The following is a 23,002-nucleotide window of genomic DNA, read 5'->3' on the forward strand; positions in this document are numbered from 1 at the left end:
TTGATCAGATGCTGCAGCTGACTGATCCATGATGTGATGTAAATGTAAAATTTCTACATATAGGTCAAATTAATTACTGCAATAAAATAACTTTGTCTGTTTTTGTCACTTTTACAGTGGATTGCATCAACTCTGTTACATCCAGAAGGGGAACTTCACCAAAGTGAAACATAAATCTGTGGATCTGTGTTTGATTACTCTGCCTGGCTTTCTCAAGGACCAGGATGTGACACAAACATCTGAATTATGGAACTGAAAGTGAAAGAAGTCAAACTGAATTTTTAATAAACCAAAATACAGTTTCAAAGCAAATTAATTCAGGTACAAAACTTTAAATTCAGTTTCAATTTAGTGAAATTTATTTTCAAACCGATGCATTCAATTTCAAATTCATTCAGATTTAATCTGGGCAACTCAAATTCAGTTCCTGTTGACACAAGATTAATCCCATACAAAACCTCCCGCCCAGAATAATCTCTGTCCTCTCCTCAGCTCTCTTTAGACCTGTATTACACCGAGGACGAGATATATGAACTTTCATACACCAAGGAGCCTAAAAACCCCAAGATTCAGGTAGAGAAGCATGAAAGGTGTTTGATCTGTTCCGACTTGTTTGGACGTTTCGTGCACTCTGTGGGTGTGACGCGCTGAAAAGAAAAGCAGCTGAAATACATCAAAGTCAGCCACATCAAAGCGCCGTATGTTAGGGAAGTGTGTTATGTGGTGGGTGTGCTCTTTTCTTCTTGTTTCTCACAGTCCTCAGTGTCTCATCACTGCATGTGTCGGTCCACAGCCTGCCACGCCCCCGGTGGTGGCGGAGTGGGGGTCGGGGGTCACCCCCAGGCTCGACTCGGACACCATCTCCAAACACGTCAAGCAGATGGTGGATGTGAGTATCTGAGTGCTCCTCGGCGCTCACGCCTCCAGGCTTTCACTTCCTTCTTGTCCTGGGGCAGAGCTGCTTTTGCTGACGGGCCTCGCCCTCTGCTGCCCCCCGCAGTCCGTCATGAAGAACTACGACCAGAACCAGGACGGCTACATTTCGCTGGAGGACTTTGAAAAAATAGCAGCCAACTTCCCTTTTTCCTTCTGCACTCAAGAAACTGACAGGTGAGGACGAACAATATGCTAATTTATTATTAAAATAGCTTTTAAAGTGCCTGTGACATCATTTTTTGTAATGAATATGAATGCACTTTTGGGAAGATAATGTTGATAACAAATTGAAAAACAGAAATCACATAGCTGAGATGAACAGCTGTTGAGATATTCACATTTGAGGTAACAGGAAGTGATGTCAAAGGGGGAAGTCTGCATGTAAACAGAGCGTTGCTACAACGGCTAACAACCCAGACTGTGGAGAAGAATCTGATGTTTTAGATCAGGGGTCCTCAAACGTTTTGGGTCTTGGGACCCCTTACAAAAGGCAAAAAAAAAAAAAATTCAGGGACGCCCTCATAAACCTCATGCAGTTTTAAAAGATAAATTACTGTCATTTCAACATATTTTGTGACCTCTGGGTTACACTTTTGGCGTTTCATTCTTCTTTGTGGCTATTTTCGGCCAAGTTCTGTTGTAGAAACGCAACAGCGACCCCTCTGGTCACAATATAAGACGGTCACAAAATATGGTGTAACACCGGCTCTGGTACTACCTTGCTTGGGGGCACAGGGGGGCATCAAAGGTGGGCTCACGTTACTCACCTTTCCGTCTTYGTGTTTTTTCTGAATGATCCGAATGTTTCAATAAACAAAGACCTGAGAGTTCCTTTCAGTTCCCCTTCAATGTCACTTCCTGTTTCATTTAGGCCGAGCCAAGTTCAAAAGAAAATCTGTCAGTTATGTTACCAAATGGTTAAATCGTGTTTTATGTCAAGTTTTATTTTTGYATTTGGATGACATTTGTGTCACGGACACCTAAAGACAAAAAATATACTTAAAGGAACAATAAAGTGACWGAAACGATGCATTACGTTGGAATCATTTCCTCCTCAGGGAGGGGCAGATCAGCCGGGAGGAAATCATGTCCTACTTCATGAGGGGGATGTCTGTGTGCGCCAAGCTGGGCTACAACTTCAAAGACGCGCACAACTTCCACGAAACCACGTACAAGAGGCCGACATTCTGCGACACGTGTGGACGCTTCGTGAGTAAACCCTCGTGATTTATTTATTTATTTTTACACAAACAATGATTTAAAGTGTAACATTCTCTCATCTGCCCTCCTGCAGCTGTGGGGAGTCATCAAACAGGGTTACCACTGCAAAGGTAAAGACACGACCTGCACCCAGAAACACTCAAACCTTTCAGACGTAGGGTCAGCTGGTCAGCTCTGTGAACTCAAGACACCCAGGGTAAACCTGGGTCCAACATGAAAGAAAATCTGCAGCACAACTTACTGTGTTCAAAACTGATGGTGTGCCAGTCTCAGCCCAGTTAGATCCCACTTAGCTTAAATGAGCAAAACAGATGCTAATGCTAAAATTTGCCCGACTTATAAAAACTGCAGCTACAAGCTAGAAAAAGCAGAAAGACAGCTTAAAACTAAAAGTAGAAATAGGCTAGCTAATTGCTAAAAGCTTTTTAAAATGAGGTAAAAGCTAAAAGTAGCAAAATTGGTAATTAAAAGCTAAAATTAGCAGAATGGTAGCTAAGAGTAGCATAATGAAARCTTAAGCAAAAAGTATTAAATTGATAGCTTAAAGTTAAACATAGCTATATCTAAAAGCGAAAACCATCATAAAAGTAGCTAAGATCTAAACGATGAAGCTAAAAAAATGCAAAATATTAGCTAAAAGCCAAATTTAACATAAAATAAGTTATAACCTAAAATGTTCTACATAGTAGCTAAAAGTAGGAAAACGGCAACTAAAATTAGCAAAACAACAGCCAGACTTAAAAAAAACTGTAGCTACAAGCTAAAGAAAAGCAGAAATGTGCTAGCATAAAAATGTTAGCTAATTGCTGAATTTTTTTTTTAATGGAGGTAAAAGCTAAAGATAGTAATGTCAGTTAAAAGCTAAAAGTAGCAAAACGACAGCTCAAACCTAAAGGTAGCAAATTGAAAGCTAAAAGTTAAACATATATCTAAAAGATAAAATCATCATAATAGAAGCTAAAATCTAAAATTTGCTATATAAGTGCTAGTTTTATCAAAACTGTAGCTTCAAGCTAAACGTTTAAAAATGGTAACTTAAATGCTAAAAGAAGCAGAGCAGTAATTCAAGCTAAAATTTACAAAATAGTAGCTTAACACCTAGAAGTGTAGCTAAAGGCTAAACATAGAATAACAGTAGCTAAAAGCTAATAAAGTCAGAATCATATTTCAAAGCGATGGTTTTTGGGTGAATTGAACAGATTTCTATTTATTTGTAGAGGGAATTTTATTTTAGATAAATATTTAGAAAAGTCACAGAAACCAAACATYAAAGCAGCCGTCTGCTGAACGAGCTGCGACATTTAAACTGCTAAAATAAAATGAGTTATTCAGGTGAAAACATCATGTGTGAATGATGACACACAGTGGTGGGCACAGGTCCGCTTAACCGCTAATAGCGGAACTAGCTTTTCATTTAGCGGATTAGCTTTTCTGCTAGCGTTGAAAACCATTAGCAGACATATTAGATTCCACTAAACGAGGAYATTCAGTTGAGTTGAGTTGAATGGTGGGCTTGAGGGTCCAGGTCTTCCACAGACACTTGGAAAAGTGAGTTGAATTGTTAAAAAAGGTTGTTTTTACTGTGTCTTAATACTTAGCTTGCTGCATATATTGTGTGTCTGTGTGCATTTTTATCACTGGAGCCACTGCTTCTGCATGTTTAACAAAATATAATGATGTTTAAAAGTTGTGTAAGTATAATTTTAGCACCGTATGTGTGACTGACTGCAGTAGAGCGCTACATGAAGCTAGCATGGATGCTAGGAGTTAAGCTAGCAGTAGGCTACAGTAAAAACAATAAGGTTTACTGTACCTGTTTATTCACAGAAAGTGCAGAGAAAGGATCCGGGTGGTCCAGTGTTGGTCTTTTACCTCTGATGAAATGTTTGGAGCAGACTTAAGTTCTTGGTTGACTTTTTTTTCTGGTCAAATTCAGCTCTCCCRTCGCTTGAATCCAGCAGTTAGCATAGCATCTTAGCTTGGGAAAAGTGATCAAAAGTACTCCWTCCATGTTGGGCTGATGGCTGTATCCCGAGTCCTTGTTATGAGAATCGCAGCGTGTATGTTGTGTGATCCTCCAGGCGGAGTTTGATGCTGTTTCCCTGAGTTTATTCAAGTTTAAACACAGCTAAACCGGTGTAGCTCCACTGAAAGCAACGCGCCTCAGCGTCGAGCGGACAGTCACGTGACTGTTCTAAAAATAGAATTAAACTGTCCTGATAAAAACACAAACTCGATCCAAGAAATGCTTTTAATCTGAAGTAAAATAACTGAAAATATTTAACAAAACTTACATTTTAAAAAGCTCTCCAATTTGTTTACAAGCTTATATTAATAATTTTTACACATTGCATTAACTACTCCTACAAAAGTAATGTTTTTTTCCTGAATTAAAAAAAAATGTTATTTATTTTTTATGCTTTGCACAGAGCGACATATTACAAAAACAGGGTTTTAAGCTCCAGTCTTTATAAATATGTTCTGCGGCATAAAACTGAAGATGTGTGACACAGTCGTTAGCGTTTAGCTTCCCCTAATTTTAATATGTTTAGTGTTAGCAGAACTAAGATTTTTGTTTAGGGGAATTAGAGGTTAGTGAAGCTCCAGAAGCACCACAGTCAAAGGAAGAAGTCAGGAGAGACCCTGCTCATCACTTCAGTGAACATTTACATCCTTGGTCTTGTTTGGACCGAACCTAAATTTTGGACCAATAAATGTAAATGTTTTTGCTTTTCCTTCAGATTGTGGGATCAACTGTCACAGACACTGTCGAGATCTGGTGAGGATGGAGTGCCAGAAGAAACACAAGAACACAACCGGGTCGTGTCCCTGCACCCCTGCTCCCGACTCCAGAACCAAGGGCAACAGCTGGAGTGTGTATCCCGTCCACGCCTCCTCCGAGAGGGGGTTCTCTGCAGACGAGTAGGCGTTTCAGAACAGACACACCTGATTGGACGAGCACGAAGGAGAGTTACTTTACAACCACACCTGATTGGACGAGCACGAAGGGGGCGTTACTTTACAACCACACCTGATTGGACGAGCACGAAGGGGGCGTTACTTTACAACCACACCTGATTGGACGAGCACAAAGGGGGCGTTACTTTACAACCACACCTGATTGGACGAGCACAAAGGGGGCGTTACTTTACAACCACACCTGATTGGACGAGCACAAAGGGGGCGTTACTTTACAACCACACCTGATTGGACGAGCACAAAGGGGGCAATTGGACGAATACAAAGGGGGCGTTACTTTAAAACCACACCTGACTGGACGAGCACAAAGAGGGGCGTTACTTTACAACCACACCTGATTGGACGAGCACAAAGTGGGCGTTACTTTACAACCACACCTGATTGGACAAGCACAAAGGGGGCGATTGGACAAACACAAAGGGGGCGTTACTTTACAACCACATCAGATTGGACGAGCACAAAGGGGGCATTACTTTACAACCACACCAGATTGGACGAGCACAAAGGGGGCGTTACTTTACAACCACACCTGATTGGACGAGCACAAAGGAGCGTTACTTTAAAACCACACCTGATTGGACGAGCACAAAGGAGCGTTACTTTAAAACCACACCTGATTGGACGAGAACAACGGAGCGTTACTTTACAACCACACCTGATTGGACGAGCACAAAGGGGGCGTTACTTTACAACCACACCAGATTAAACGAGCACAAAGGAGCGTTACATTAAAACCACATTATTTAGCACTCCCCAGTCATTTGACCCTAAAATTAACCCCTTGATTCTACGATTTGGCCCTTCCTACTGTGACGGGTTCATGAAATCAAGGTCTGAGGGGGTGCCAGTCAGKTCTACCTCCTGACATAAGATTTTTCTTTATATTAGCCTTGAAAACACAACAACCTCACAAAGGATGCAAGCATATAACAGTGCTGGTCACCCTAAACATTAAATGAAATAAACCCAAAAATACCAGTTTCTTTCAAAACTCAAATGTATTGTTGCACAATTGTGAAATAAAGAAAAACAATTATCACAGCAAACAATAATTTGAATGTAAACATAGATAATCTTGTGTTCAGTTCAGTTCCAAATAGGTCCAAAATCATAAACTCCACTCTGGATTTTTTTCTTTGTCTGTCCCAAGTTCGAGTAAAGTAAACACAACAAAAAACTGATCTTGGCAGCTCAATAAAAGTCAAAATGCCAAACCTGGTGCAGCAGCGGCTGCTACAGCCAGGTGTATGTACTCACAGTACTGGTAAAGAACTTCACCACCTTGATGGTCCACAGAAGTTTTTGTAGTGTCCAAGAGTGGGGGGCCTTTTCTCAGGAATGCACAGATGTGAGGCTTCTTAGTTTCCAGCTTCAGAACTCGGCACATATTACCATATTAGGAAGAAAGTATACCGTAACAAGATTTATGGTGCATCTGTGAAAGCCTATAAAGAGCCTTGTACGCCCCTGCTCTTGGCCTTCGTCTTCATCTTCTTACTTGGTGAATCATTTGGCATTGAAGGCCACAATTTGGTTTTTGGCTGTAATCTCCCGGACTGCAAAAATAAAGATTCTTGCTGTTCAACCAGCCTGTTTCTGAGTTCTCTCTTCATTGAGCAGCAGCAAGTTCCACTTCAACCAGAAGACGTGGTTCCTACACCTCATTTTCCTGCTCCAGAGCTGCCTGACCTGTGTGCTGATAAGGAACGTTTTGCCACCTTCAACCACAGAGGACTTTGTGCTCTTTAGATCCACAGAAAAACTTGATCCACCTTGGTTCTCAGATGAATTTTCTCCACCTTTTTCTTAAAGAAGACTCCTTGTCTTAATTCTCCTTCTTTCTCCATTCAAAGGCAAAGCTCCTTCTGGTAGTATTTTTTCCCTCTGGCCGCGCCCATCACTACACTAGAAGAGCAAAATGTTGGGGGTGTGGTCCTGAGTTTTGGGTGTGAACAGTTTCCAGTGGAGAGTGTTCCAGTTGTCACACCACCCTAATATTAACCCCTGTGCCTCAGTTTTGGCTGCTAAAATTAAAGTGAAAGTAATTAAAGTGAAAGAAAAACGAAAAGAAGAACCAAATCAGTGTATGTTTAGAAACACCTACTCTTCAGGAACAACGCTGCAGAGATCCCTACTCGTCTCATCCGGTGCCACAGCGTGAATCAGAGCGAGGTGACTGACGTGTGATGCTCTCTGACAGGTTCTGAGGAGGAGGCCTTCGTTTTCCCACAGAGCAACGAGACGGAACACAAGCTGTCGGACTGCTCCACTCAGACGGATCCTGGGGTTTGGACCCCCGAGAGGAAGGACAGGAGGGGGAACCATGTGAACTCCGTCGTCCACGGGTCTGCAGAGAAAAGGGTGAGGAAACCTCAGAGCACACAGGATCAGTTCGTTCAAAGCTTGTAAAACAGAGTTGTAAGGTAACTAAGTACAAATACTTTGTTACTGTACTTAAGTAGAAATTTTGGTTATCTGTACTTTACTTGAGTAATTATTTTTCAGCATACTTTTTACTTTACTCATTACATTTTTATACAATTATCTGTATTTTATACTCCTTACATTATTTAAGTTCATTCCTTTGATTTGAAGGATTCTGTCCTGCTGGAGTGTGACATGATTTGTTTGTGTACAAACTAAAACACTATCAGAGTTTTATATATTTATACTTCTCATTCAACCACAGTTAAATTCACTCTATCTAGGAGGCTCAGTTTATATGGATAGTTTTTATTTTTTATTATAAGCTGGAATGAAAACAAGCAAAAATGAAATAAAAGTAACTATTTTCTACTTCTTGACTTTTTTAAAAATGTAAGGAGTAAAAAGTAGGCTGAAAAATAATTACTCATGTAACGTACAGATACCCAAAAACTCTACAGTAACAAAGTATTTGTTCTTAGTTACTTTACAACTCTGGATGAACAGTATAAATATATATATCATTCTGACACAGTATTACTTTGTACACAGTCCATCACAGCTGCACGCTGTTAGAAAAAAAGTTTTCTGGAGAGTTCACCCTCCCAATAAATGTTATTTAGGAAAATCTTAACCGCTCACTTTTACTTTTAATACTCAAGTAGATTTTGTCAGAAACTTACTTTTGATATTAAGTACAAAAAACATCAGATACTTTAAGACTTTTACTCAAGTAACATTCTTATAGAAGACTAACTTTTACCAAAGTATTTTTATAAGATACTGTGTAATACTAGACATTTAACCCTAAAAATCATCCATAAAGTGAGGGTGGGGGGTGGTTATTGTTGATTAGATTTTTTTATGCTTTTCAAGCTCAAAAAATGACAAACGTATTGTACATAAATACGGTACTTGTACTTTTACTCATCACCTTGAGGTACTTCATGCAACACTGAAGTAAAATAACCCGAGCCGTTGCCTCCGTTTGTTTCAGGCCAACACGCTGCCACACAGAGGCCGAGGATGCTCCGTGCCCGTCTCCTTCCTGCAGGACAAGATGGATGAGCTACATCTGCACAAAGACAAAAGCAGAGAGCCGGACTGAGCGCTCCTCTTCCTCCTCGGGACAAAACGAACCTCGTCRGGGGGGGGTGAACCGATGAAGGACCTTCAATCTGGAGAAGCAGCAGCTGGAAACGAACTGCTTAAAACTAGTTTTAAATCTCATCTTCGATGGTTTGGCTTTGTTTTAAATTCAAATACTGGTTTTTGTTTTGTAATTTATAAACACCTTTTTTTATTTTAGAACATGTGCCTTGGATTTCTGGTGCTAGAACATATGAAAAACAAACATTTGTTGATCTCATGTGGTTTCAGAGCAGGGTAGGAAATTAACACTAAGAGCAGCAAAATCCTCGGTCCGTTTGGCAGCTATCAGACAACTGGTTCATGAATTTATTTGGAAAAACAGAAATCCTAATTATTTGGCTTTGGATTGTGAGACAACACTCACCGGTCACTTTATCAGGCGGCACCAGGTCGGACCCACTTTGAAATTTAGTTCTTCAACCGGCAACAAAGTGTTTTAATGGATTTGGTTTAGTTTTTGGCAGTATCACTGGGACAAGTGCTGAAAATAACCGTGATTATGTCCATTTAACAGGATGGAAGAATTTCTCATTATTTTATTGGAAAAAACGTGAATTTCTAACAAACAAATCACTTAAATTAGATTTTTTTTTAATTAAGAGGTTCTAAAAGTTGTAAGAAGTGATTATATTTGTGTGACTCATTTAAAGCGGACCTCAAAGTGACCGGTGATTGTAGAACCATTTCAGCGTTGCAGCTTTAGAAAATGTTTTTTTTTTTTTGTTTAATTTGGTTTTTGAGCAACAGGAGTGAAAACTCACCCAAAATGTTTATTTCCTGCCCTGAAGACACTTCGGACTCTCAGATTTCTTCTCCAAGTTCACCTACGCTTCATTAAAACGACACTGGAACAATTTATTTCAAGACGACTTTCAACTTTTTTTTCTTCTTTTTTGTTCATTATTAAAAAAAGTGGATAAACCAAGCGTGGACTGTTTTGTTTGACTTAAAAAAACAACTTTTACACACGTTTACAGATGTTTACAACTGTTTATTGTATAAAGACAAGATAACTTGTGGTCAAAATCTGATTTTTTTTTTCATTTAAGGTAGAAAAAAATGGACAAAATGGGTTTTTACTACGAGACGCCAACAGCAATCACAAAGGGATGGATTAAAAAAAACTGTAAATACAGCTAGTGAAGAGTGGAGAAAAGATTACTCCTAATAAAGACTGAATTAAATACTACAGTACCCACGCTTATAAGAAAATGTTTGGTAAATAAAAACGAATCATGAAGGTAAAACACATGCAGTTTGTTCTTTAAGCTAAATTATTCAGGCTTTTCTCTGTTTTCCTCCTAAAAATATACAATCACCTCTTCAGAACGTGGAGAACGTCCACGTTTGATTCATAATCTTAAAGGTTCTGAGAGTTAACGTTTACTGCCTCCCACTCGGCACCAAGAGTAAGACTTGATTTGATATAAAAAACAAAAAAATGAAAAAGACATCAAACTGTTTACAGTTTCTGTGATGATGGTGGCAGAGGTGTTAATAAATCAGACACGATGTCACGTTTGGGGCTGTACAAAATATCCATTTACTGCAGAGGTCAAAAAAAGGGGTAAGGGGAGGGGCGTCGGAGGAAGCARGGGCGGAGCTACTGGGATCCTGGAGGGCCCTGGCTGCCCTGGCTAGGGTAGCCACCGTACTGGCTGTAGTACTGGTTCCACTGGTTCTGGTTCTGGTAGTACTGCTGCCACTGCTGAGCATACTGAAAGAAAAACATCACAACTTTACAGTTAGAAAAGAAGAAAATTAGTCAATAAAATATTTATTACAGCTAGCTGCTGTTAGTGAATTGCAGGTTATTAGCCTCGCTAGTATAGCTTCACCTGCTAAYTCTGCTAACATCACTGAATGAATCTGCCCTGAAATACCTGCTGATACTGCTGGTTATTAGCCTCGTTAGCAGACGGCATAAGATGCTAACACTGCTAACATCGCTCAATGAATCCGCCCTGAACTACCTGCTAATATTGCTGGCTATTAGCCTCGTTAGCAGACGGCTTAAGACGCTAACTCTGCTAACATCAGTGAAAGAATCCGCCCTGAACTACCTGCTAATATTGCAGGTTATTAGCCTCGTTAGCAGATGGTGTATACGACAACTGCTAGCATGGTAACTCTAACATCACTGAATGAATATGCCCTGAAATACCTGCTGATATTGCTGGTTATTAGCCTCGTTAGCAGGCGGTGTACACTTCACCTGCTAACATGCTAACTCTGCTAACATCTCTGAATGAATCCTCCTGRAATACCTGCTGATATTGCTGGTTGTAGCTCTGCGGCTGCTGCTGAGCCGGAGGCTGAGCCGGCGGCTGCTGCTGGTGGTTGTACGCCTGTCCGGTCGCTGGCGGCTGGCTGTAGCTCTGGCTGTACCCTGGGTACTGACTGTAGCTGCCGTAGTAGTTCTGGTTATAGCCGCTCTGGTTGTAGCCGCCCTGGTTGTAGCCACCCTGGTTGTAGCCGCCCTGGTTGTAGCTCTGCTGATGAAAATAAAACCATGTTGAACATTTTACCCGTTTATAAACATTTTAAATCTTCAGGCTGACCGTTACGTTCAGTACCTGGTTGTAGCCTSCCTTGTTGTACGAAGTCGGGCGATTGTAGCTTCCACTGGACTGCTGGCTGCGGTTGTATCCGCCGCGGCTTTCAGAACCTCCGTCACGGTAACTGTTGCCGTAACGGTTCTGGTTGTACCCACCACGACTGTAGCCTGCACAACACAAAGCATTTTACTACACACATCTCAATTAGTTACCAGAATAAAACTTTGCTCTGAACTAAAATTGACACAGATTATTTTGTTTTTGCAATGAAATTATTTTGAGGATAAATAAACTCTTGGTTTATTTATTACTGTTCATTTTATTATCAAGGTTCCTATGTGTTACGTTTTGAAATTTACAGTTTATAGATTTCTTAATTGATTTTGGGCCATTTTTTATTCCTAAACATTTACTTTATTTGTTCAGTCGACWGTAAAACAAAGTTGACAGCAGAAAAAGACACTTACAGATGTGTTTATCTTTTGTTTCTAAAGGATTTCATTGTTTTAAACACAATTTTCTTAAAGTGAATGTGCCATGCATATTCTTCAAATACAAAAAGTGAAAGAAAGCTCCTTTAATAAACCTAGTAAAAAACACACAATTGTACCCATTTTGCCACACAACTGTCATGTTTTTTTTTTATTTTTGGCTCAGCAAAAATGTAACAGGAAGTGACATCAAAGAGGAACTCTCTGGTCGTTGTTTATTGAATCAATATTATTTGAACTCTTCATCTCTCTGTGACGGTGCCTCAAAATAATTGAAAGATAATAACTAAATAATGGATTATTATTATTAAAGAAACAACCAGTTCTTCTCTATAGTCTGACATCACTTCCTGTTACTTCACATGTAAATATCTCAACAACGGTTCATCTCAATGGTATGAAACTTGTTCTGTAATATGTTCTAATTGTTGTCTTTCCAAAACTGCCTTTGCATTTATTACTAAAATTTGATGTCWGGGGCACTTTAAGAAGTTCRTTTTAGATAACTATGAAAGAAAAGGGGAAGGATAATTTCCAGTAGTTAAGCTGGAGGATTTCAGAAATATTTCAAATTAAAAACCTTCTTTTGATGTGAAAAACACATTTAATCCTCACAGCTGAAGACWTTCTGCTGACATCCTTACATTAAACATTTTAAATAAAAGCCATAATGAGGTATAATCAAAGAGTAATATCTGCCATCTGGTGGCAGAAGGTAGTTACAAACTTTCTTCTGTTAAAACTCAACAAAAATAAAAATATAAAACATCACCCAGCCCTGATTTACCTCCTCTGTACCCGCTGCCTCCGTCTCCGCTGCGGTTCTGGTAGCTGCCACGGAACCCGTCGCGGTTGTCGTAGCGCTGGAAGCTGCTGCTGCTGCTGCCGCCGCCGCCACCGCTGCGCCCGCGGAAGCCGCCCTGCCTGTTGTCGAAGCGCTTCTCGGGGGGCGGGCCRGCCTTGCGGCCCTCCTCGTTGTACTGCTTCAGCAGCTTCTCGGCCTCGTCGCGCTGCAGCTCCACGAACGTCACGTCCTCCAGGAAGTCACAGGGCTCGGGGAGGGTGAAGTTGGCTTGTGTGGGGGGAGAGGCGAGCGCGAGACGGTGAGGAGAGAGACAGAGAGGGGGAGGGGAGGGGTTGTAGTGAAGACCAGAGCAGCCACACCACCAGAAGACAAAACGAAACATAATTAGTACGATACAGGGGAAGGGTGAGTCTAAGAGCAGATAAAGACAGCAGGGTAAAGGGAACAAACATCACCTCCAGGGGGACATGGAGGAGACATTTGTTCACGCAGACAGAGGACGGGGACAGGGAGGGGACAAAAAGGACAACGTGAAAAGAAAACAGCACTGCAAACCGAGGACGGCCTTCGCCATCATGTAACTTAACGCTCATGTCTGTTARCCTCTTCAGCCCCAGGGAGTTTTCTTAAGTTTTTTACTCAAAACACCATGCTGAAATGTAACTGAGTGTTTCTCAGCATTTACAAACTCTACTTAAATAATCTTGGTATCAAAAYAAAGCAACACTTGGGACATTTCATCAGAAGTGTAAGTATGAAAACAGCTGATGTTGTTTTAGAGATACTGCGGACGGAACTTTTTAAAATTATTATTATTTACATTCTCCCCTCCCGTCTGAATCATTTTTACATCAGACAGAATATAACCCATTTAAAACCATAATGAATCAGGCTAAAAACACCTGGAATAAATCYACTTGTGGACATCACCTGTGCAAAGATTCATGCTGCTAAAATTAACTGGAGCAAAGTTACAGAGGTTTTAGTAAAGAAATAATTTAGCCTTTTTTTCCATTCTGCACAGCACAGACCATTACGGTACCATTAATAAATGTTAAGATTTTATTGCAAAAGTTATTTTTTTCAGACTGAAAAAACTTATTGAATATTTGTTCTTTTGAAAAATTATCCCAACATTTATTTGTCACCATATATATTATATTAAATAATGAGAAACTATATTTGACTTCAGTTGGATCATATTCACTCAAAATCAAGTAAAAAAAAATTCCAACAAACTTTATTACATATTTATGTATCTGTTTTGGCTTTAAGAAAATATAAAAAAAATTCCTTTACAGATTTCTTGTCATGTCTTTACAGATTTGCACTGATGACATTTTGTAGTTTGTTTACTTTCTGATTCCACTGCCTGTCATTTGAACTGTTTGGTGAATGTAAACACAGTTTCCATGAGCTTTTAGCCAAGTTTCTTAGCTTTCTATTGATACCAAACACATCCAGGTTCAACTGACAGATCTTAAGTTAACAGAAGTTAAAAGAAATAGAAAACAGGAAATGCTGTTTGGGGCTGAAGAGGTTAAAAATCTAAAAAAGTTTTTAGCTTTAATATAACAGAAGAAGAACCGGGCCAGCGTGTCGGGTTGCAGTGCGTTACAGGCTGAATGGAAAAGGACAAAAAAATAAATAAATCAAATTTATGTCAACTGTAAAAACAAAAAGTCCAGTTCTGATATCTGACCAAAGGCTATGATGGGGGGAGGGGTGAGGGGACATCTTCCAAGTTTGATTTTAGAAACAACACATTAAAAAAAAAGTTTTAAAGAAATAGTAGATCTGTTGTTTTTAATTTAAATTGGTTGTTTCCACAGCGTTCCTACCTTTCATTTCTAAAACAGCATGATCGGGCACATCCTTCCCCTGCTCATTGGTTTGCTTTAATGCTCGTTCTTTAAAATCCTCGTCCGTGGGACAAATTACAATAGCCTTGCGTTGAAAACCTTCAAAGGGACGCATTTTTCGTCTCCTTGCTGATCCATATACATTTGTCTAGCAATGGTGACAAGAAAGAAGTAGAAGCTTGTTTGTTATTGTTTACTTGTAAAAGGCTTTCCACTGGAAGGAAGCTGGAACCCTGCAATAATCAAGTGACAGAGGTTTGGCTTTGGGAGGTCATTCTACGGGTTTTTCAGGCCTCTCGTCACTCCACACACTCACCTTGGTGCCGGAGCGGCCAGGAACCAGGCAGGACCACTGATACAGGTTAAACACAGACAGGAGGGACCCCCACAACCCCCTAAACTCCACTTCCAGATCAACAGTTTAAAGATTTTTAACTTGAAGCAGTTCTCATTCATGCAACGAGCTTTTTAAAAATTATTACTGCTGATTGTTAGGATTCATGCAGGCATGTGGAAAACAATGGCTTAAAAAATAATATTATTAGATTAGTTTTAAAATTCTGATTGTTATGAACGATAAAAGCTTTACCGTTAAATAAAGAGTCTAAATTAAATCACAACYATCTATTAATTTAAAAAGTTCAAATAATCCGACAAATTGTTCAAAATCTTGGCGGCAGCAACAGATAACTCATAACTTTCTGTTTACGTCTTACTGCATCATCCCTTATTAAAGACATTAAAAGTCACTTTTATTGACACTAAGTGGGTCAAAATTTTGTTGCTACCAAATATCAGTCATCCAGAACACGACAAATTAAAACTAAAAATAAAAACGACAAARCAGCTGGACCTTTGTTCTGTATCTGAAGACGAGCAGAGTTCTGAACGTTAAACTTAACATCGGTATCAATAAAATCAATATGTGGAGAAATCAGTATATAAAAAATACAAAACAAGATAATTAAACAACTGGACATCTGGACTGAATCACGGTTTATTCTCAACAGGCAGGATTAAGAAAAAAAACGACTCCCAAAAGAATATTTACTGACAAAAACTGAATAGACTAACAGAAACGACTTCCCATTAAGCTAATAATGTAAATAAATCTTTACATTGAGTCACTAAMTGAGGAAAAGGCTGCAACACTGACAATGTTTAACGTTTAAACCAATTAAAACCAATTTAAATTAAAAAATAACTATATCCCACAGCTCAGGTTTTAAAAGTTAGCTCTCAGAGTACGTGTTGGGGATGACTCAGCTACTACCACTTCAAACTTTAGCTCTATATCTTTAAAAACTCATGAAGTTTTAGCGATATTTTGTGATCGATCAGCTGTGGTGGCCATCTTCAAATGGTTACATTACTGCTCGATTTACATCCAATGAGTTTCATTAAAATCTGCCAAGTGGTTTGTAGGATATTTTACTGACAATTGAAACAACTCAACCTTCTGATACATCAACTCCAGCAGTGGCAGGAYTAAACTGGTATTAAAACAATTAATAGTGAAAATATTTCAGGTTACAAACTGGTAAAGATATTTTCAGCCAATTATTTGTTGAATTCAAACATTACATTAACAAACAAGAACGCAATAACAGCTCATCAAGAACGGCAACATTTTTACTTGTTTTATATCTATTTTACGAATAAYGAAAAAACAAGATTAGTCAGGAAGTGAGCAGTAAGAAAGATACTGAAATCCTGAGTAAACAAGATGACATTAAATACATTTAAAATTTCACCACAAACTCAACCTCCTGGCCTCGTTCCTGATTTTGAATTTCATTTTGTGACATTAGATTTCCTCAAAGTATGTTTTTACCAATCAGAACAGTTTACTGACACGTTTCAGGGTCTGAACTGTAAAACTAAAGACTGAGGAGGACAAACTGAAACTCCTTTACACGTTATCTTCGACAAATCAATGAAAATGATTAAATCTGCACCTCATCTCCGTTTAACAGACATTTCAAACTTTATTTTAGCGTCACGAGAGCTCAGCCTGTACAGAGACGTTTCTTCCTGGCACAATAAAACGGCGTTCAACTGGAAGAGCGAGAAAAATCTTGAGGTGACCTCGTGGTCCTGAMACGCTTCTTTAAACGAGCGCCACARGAACTATTGAAACCGACAAAGACAYCCCTGACCCMGGTAGTAATTTCATTTAAAATCRAAAGCTTTCAAATCGGGGAGAGCCGCCTGCGTCTCCACGCTGTCTCAGCTGTGCACAAAACCTGTGCCGATACCTTCCACAAGTTATTTTTATTTGTAAGATTTATTTGCTGGAACATTTGTAAAAATGTCTGCMTTTTCAAAAATAAGAGACCGCTTTTCTGCATGAACACGCCCTCCAAATTCTGACCAATCACAATACTTGGTGCACACCCCATGTGAGATTAAAAAAATACGCAATTTTTGTCACGCAACTACGATAATGAGAAATTTCTCTTGCAGAGGATATAACGGCATTGAATCTTGTGCCACGAGATCCTAGCAGCTGTTAGTGATCTTATTTTATGATTTTATAAAAGACGACTAATRTTCAATAACGGGTGCACAATAATTATCGTCCGATATCATAACAAACAGAACCAATAATATATGTATCTACATGTCTGCCAGCASGGCAGTGAGAATGCATGTTTATTTTTATCCTTTTTGGTCAAGTCGCTTCCCGTTCGGCACGACCCGAGCAACGTTCAAGTTGCGTCGGAAAAAACTACTTTCTTACTAGAATAATAATTACAATACTCCATGCTGAAAAACCAGTCACTTTAAGAATTATTAATATTATTTTACCGATTAACCAACTTCATAATTATAAAAAAAAAAGGTTGGAACGACTACTCCTAATTTGAGAACATGTACTGTCCGTTACCTCCTGAACGCAGCAGAGTCCGTACTGCTAAAAAGGCTAACAATAACAAGCTAGCGTTCAAGAACTCATCGGGACTTAAATCATTGCTGAGGCTTTTGACAAATCAAAAAAAAAAAATTGCCAGAAAGGACGCAAATCTCAAGCAATTTAACGATGGAAACGATGGAGCTTGACAAGCAGCCGTTCACCCTCGCTAAAGACCGAAGCTTTTATCGCCTTGTTGCCACGGATTACTATCGTTAGCCACTGTTTACCATCGTTAGTCACGGATTGCCATCGTTAGCCACGGATTGCCATTGTTAGCCATGAATTACCATCGTTAGCCACTGTTTACCATCGTTAGCCACGGATTGCCATCGTTAGCCACGGATTGCCATCGTTAGCCACGGATTGCCATCGTTAGCCACGGATTGCCATAGTTAGCCACGGATTGCCATAGTTAGCCACGGATTGCCATTGTTAGCAATGGATTGCCATTGTTAGCCACGGATTGCCATCGTTAGTCACGGATTGCCATCGTTAGCCACGGATTGCCATCGTTAGCCACGGATTGCCATCGTTAGCCACGGATTGCCATCGTTAGCCACGGATTGCCATCGTTACCCACGGTTTACCATCATTAGCCACAATTTACCATTGTTAGCCACAGTTTACCATGCCAAGTTGCCGCTACCTCTCTCTTCCAGTTCACACATTGATTGACAGGTTATCACTTGTGCACTATTATCTCACTGTTTCAGGCAGAAAATTTGTTTTAAATGATATATTATWAATAATAAAAACAAATGTACTTTGAATCTAACTTGTGTTAGTGAATTATCTTGTTTGAACTTGTGGAATGACTTTTTCTCTTTGTACATATTTGTTTAAATCTGAGATCAGTGTTAAAGCTCTTTTTTTTATAATTAATGTGCATTATTTACAAAGATGGTCATCTGAAAAATTGTTTTGTTAGATATGTTTTTCAAAATGTTTGTTTGCTAGGAGTTTATGTCAAATAATATAATTTACAGTGTCATTTGATTTTGGTCTCATTTATTTATGTTATGACCTTACCCATTTTTAACTAGTCTTTTCTCCTGGCATGTTATCGGTTATTATTGGTTATCGGCCGCTAGAAGGAGAAAGTTATAGTTTATCGGTATCAATTCTTAAAACAAGTTTTCGTGCATTCCTATTTAATATCTATAAATATACAASGGTAAATTTACATTAGGTGGTCCATAATCAGTTTGTGTTTAAGTTTAAATCACTTCCTTGCTTCTGGCTTCTAAACGTTACATTCCGACTCTCTAAATATTTTGATTTATGGAACTTTGTGCTCACRGTTATTAAAAAGCAGAAGCATGCAGATTACCAAAAGGTGGTGACTTTTATCACTTCTCTGTGCTATCCAACACTGCATGCAGTTTAAATGATGTCAACATTTCTGAATACAATACACATCAGGAGGTTACAAAAAAAATCATAAAAACAGGTACAAAAWCATTAGCAGGAAATATGGATTTCTTTCTGGTTATTCGTTGAAACTCATGTTGATRGCAATTCAAATGCAATAAAATACTGAAAGTCTATAAAAAAAAGGAAGTTTACTTCATTTTAGTATATTTAAAGTTAAACTTAAATACTTGGCTGTGTTTAGTTTCATAAAGTTGGATTAACCAACTGATTTTAAGAGAAAATCCCTCATCTCTCTACTCTGATGGGTCCCCCACTCTTACCTTAGCTTACCTCGTCTTCATACGAACTCTTGTCCCATTTCAGACGACAAACATCTAGCACTCACCGTCTCATACTCACGGTGTCCTGGGCGAGGACTCGGGACCACCAGACCCACTTACCTTTSCACATCAGCTGAGGCACAACGGTCTGAAAAGCTAAAGGTCGTTAGTCACTACTTACCTTCTGGGTCAATTAATTAAAAAAATAAACAAAAAAAAAATCACATTCAAAAAAAAGATAAAAGCTCCATGTTTCTCACTTAAAAGTAGCTTTTAAAAAGCTATCAACTCTGGCTTATTAAATTAGCAACAGAAGGTGTTTTTCTTACTCACCAGTCAAGAGCTTACTTGTTTCTCAACATCTTTACAAAGTCATGGTTTACTTGTACATTGTTCACAAGACAAACAGTACTGTAATATCACATAATAGCAAGTGCAAATATACTGAAGGAAACAACATGTTCTGTCACTTATAAGAGCAATTAATCATTGTCTGTTACATGACAAGCAAATGACAACAGGGTGATCAATGCTTCTTCTATTCTATAATACACAGAGACCCCCTGAAAGATAAATAAATAATCCATTAGAGAGAAAGTGATCATCAGGGCACATTGACTCACTGTGGTGAGGAGGAGGACTGGGTGTAGGTGCGGGAGCAGTACCTGATCCAGGATGTAGTTGCGTCTCTTGCGGGCGGCGATCTCGATCAGTCTGTTCAGACACTGGGTGGCCTGCTGGATCAGRATGTCCCAGCGGCCGGCGTAGTTCCTCTGGCGGCGCAGACCCATCACCTGCAGAGAGGCAGAGCAGCGTCACGCCACGACACGACGGTAGGCAGGGTTCATGCAGGTTTCAGTAAGGTAAATTTAAGACCTTTTAAGACCATTAGGAATGACATTCAAGACCAAACCAACACATTAACAGGAACATTCAAATTGTCCCAGAAATTTTAACACAGAAATTGCTATCAATTTAGCTATTAAAGAATATTTAATTTTAATATAAGAACACTAAATTATTTTAACGAAACAGTCATATGGATGAGACCTTCATATGGACWGCTGTGGACCACTTCCAACCGACTGCAAACGTCATCGATATCAAACCAAGTCTCATTGAAAACTCACTTACCTAAGTTTAAACAACTAACAGTGGACGTGACTGAACTTCTTTGTTTTTTTTTAAGGTGAACAAGCTGCTGTATGCGAGGAGTTGTRGYGGCAAAGAGGTCAAAAACATGGAAGCAAACGGTGCCGTTTTTTTCCTGCAGTTATCAAAGGATTTGTAGTTTAGCTATGTACAAAAACTGGTAGCAAACTTGGCACTTCATGAAGACAGAGTCAACCTCTGATTACGGTGTTTTACTGTATTTATGCAGCCTACACTTCAGGGAATGATCAAAAGTAAAAAAAAAATTAAGACGTGACAAAATTAAATTTAAGACCTCGGATGAAAATCTGGGTGTTTTTAAGACTTTAGGCCTAAAATTTAGATTTACAAATTTTAGATTTTTTTAGACTTTTTACGACCCTGCATGAACTCTGGGTAGGCATGGGCCGGATACCTGTTTCAAGGTGTACCGTAATATGAAAAAGTCATGGTTTGGAAACCACTACATTTTTCTGTCACACTGTTCCTACGGTATAAGCGTTTTTTATTTGTTTTTCCTCTGGTCTGTGCAGCTGCAAACCTTCCCCCCTGCAGAGCTACCTGTCGGCAGCTCTGTGTTTTACGACTGAAGGAAGAGAGTTCCCCAAACTTTTCCCTGTCTAAAATAGTAAATCTAGCTATATGAAAGTACTTTGGATGCTGTAAAAAGACGGACAGAATGTCTTGTGGACCGTGGAGGCTTCTAACATGATCGCAGCTCCAGGTAAAGTTTATGCTACATTGAAATGAACAAGCTAACGTTAGCATCGGATTATGAAACATTGTGTTGCTGTGGGTTAAAGCACCGATCACAGCTTGTCTGCAAAACTGTGAGTTGTTGGATTATGTATTTGATAAGTTTGAAGTGAAAGATGATAAAACTGAATGCCTCCTTTAGCCGAGCAGCTCGTTAGCTGAACGTGCGTTTCATAAACACACATATATAGTTGTGATTTCTTGTTTCTGTGTGCATTTAATTAAATAATCTTTACGTCAAAACCCCTTTTGAAATTTAAAACACAATATAAACTCCCAACGTGATACATTACTTCAATAAAAAGACTTGTCATGCAGTTTACACTGATTAGTCTTAAATAAAGCAGTAAAAAAGCAGTTATCCTATATTATATGTAAACTTTATCAGGATAAACTAATTGCATTAGGTGCTAAAATTCATAAGTATAAATGCACACAGGTAAATAAAATTTCAGCATAACACTTCTGAGATCTAAAAACAGATTCCAAAGCTAGTTAAAGTTGAAGATGATAGTAGAAAAGTTATTTTCTTTTTTGTTTTTAAATACAAATTTCAAAATAAAACTTTTTAAAGCTGTAATTTTGCAAAACTGTGATATTTTTGCCTAAGGTTATCATACGGTCATAATTTCATACCGTCCCACGCCAACACAACAGGTTTGTGTGGTCTGAGGCGGCTGAGGGAACTGACCTTCATCTTGTCCATGATGGCGTTCGTGCCCAGGATGTTGTACTTCTTCTCAGGGTTGGCCTCTGCGTGCTTCAGGGCCCACGTGGTCTTTCCACAGGCGGGGAGGCCGACCATCATCAAAATCTAAAAACACAAACCACCCAGCTCATTTTGTATTTAGTTTGTACTAATTTTCACGTCCACGTCAATGAAACGACGCCCTACCTCACAGTCAGACTTGTTGGCGGGTCCYTTCGTGCCCCTGATCTTCTGCTCCATGGGAAGATCGTGGATGAAGGTGAAGCCTTCCTTTGGGGGGAAGTAGGGCTCCCTCTTCTGGCCGAAGTTGAACTCGACGGCGCAGTTTTTCACCAGCACGTGAGGGAACAGAGCACGCCCCGCCAGCTCCTCCTTGGTGGTCTTGAAGGCCACGCCCAGATGCACGCCRTTCTTGAAGTAGCCCATCTGCACCTCGTCGCCACTTTCAAAGTCCTACAAGTCAAGAAACAGAAAACAGGTCGTCTTATTGATATAATTCTCTTCAAACACTTGATTTTAATGAGTCAGCGATGACTTACGATGTAGCAGCCGATGACGTCGTTCTCACCAAACTTTTCACCAAAGTCAGAAAACTTGCAGTCGCTGGATTTTTTCCCTGTTCCTCCGTATCCAAAGGAAAAAGGCTCCTCACCTGAGGAAACAGAAATGTGAGTGTTTTTTTGTTTTTTGAGCTCGACACAAAGCTGTACTCCTGTCAGGGTTTCCCCCAGAAACCAGCTAAGCCCGTTGGTAGCCCACCATGTTTTTGTTAAAAAATGTTCAAGTTGATAAGAAGTTTGAAAATACAGTATGACGCAAGGTAAATATGTGTAATTGTAAAACATTAACAAAACACAAAGTTACTTCCCCAGCATTTCTGTAATATTTGTACTTTTAATAATGAATGACACCAGTATTTGACCTGTAGTAGTCTTATTAGACCTCCTTATACTCGTCCAACTCAAACACAGTTTAGTGTTTTAAACAGAGGCTCAAAGATAAGAACAGTCTGGCTACAGCCCTCAGAGTTTTCTAAAGAACAGTTTAAACAGAGTCAAATTATTGCTTTTAAACTGTTTGAATTTTCCATATGGGTTTGTGTATTYAATGTTATTAGTTCTTTATATAAAGAAATGTGCTTTTTTCAATAGATAAATGTTTTTAAAATTGTTTAATATATTAGTTTCTACGAAGATCGCCACTTATTAAGCTCCTTGTGGGTTTTTTGGCAATTCTCCATCACACAGGTTTTTATGAAATATAATTGTGAAATATATAATATTGTTTATTATTTATATGTGCATGATTTTATCACTGATTATGGTTACTTTTAAATAGTTTAAAAG

The 23,002-nt window shown here is 39.2% G+C and overlaps 2 protein-coding genes across 2 annotated transcripts; one reads left to right on the forward strand and one right to left on the reverse strand.

The window, feature by feature from the left end:
* Nucleotides 1–492: 492 nt before the first annotated feature.
* Nucleotides 493–9,637, forward strand: LOC106536568 (RAS guanyl-releasing protein 1; the record flags this gene model as incomplete). Its single annotated transcript, XM_014033871.1, is given in 8 exon segments — nucleotides 493–573; nucleotides 794–889; nucleotides 1,001–1,110; nucleotides 1,995–2,145; nucleotides 2,231–2,267; nucleotides 4,899–5,030; nucleotides 7,337–7,497; nucleotides 8,558–9,637. Coding segments are annotated over 8 exon segments (879 nt in total), but the record flags the coding sequence as incomplete, so codon positions are not given.
* Nucleotides 9,638–9,682: 45 nt separating this feature from the next.
* Nucleotides 9,683–22,109, reverse strand: LOC106536566 (heterogeneous nuclear ribonucleoprotein U-like protein 1; the record flags this gene model as incomplete). Its single annotated transcript, XM_014033870.1, is given in 8 exon segments — nucleotides 9,683–10,429; nucleotides 10,980–11,207; nucleotides 11,289–11,437; nucleotides 12,549–12,833; nucleotides 14,408–14,576; nucleotides 19,705–19,833; nucleotides 21,639–21,761; nucleotides 21,843–22,109. Coding segments are annotated over 8 exon segments (1,464 nt in total), but the record flags the coding sequence as incomplete, so codon positions are not given.
* Nucleotides 22,110–23,002: the final 893 nt, after the last annotated feature.

The sequence above is a fragment of the Austrofundulus limnaeus genome, unplaced genomic scaffold (genome assembly GCF_001266775.1).
Source record: "Austrofundulus limnaeus strain Quisiro unplaced genomic scaffold, Austrofundulus_limnaeus-1.0 Scaffold1878, whole genome shotgun sequence".
Lineage (NCBI taxonomy): Eukaryota > Metazoa > Chordata > Actinopteri > Cyprinodontiformes > Rivulidae > Austrofundulus > Austrofundulus limnaeus.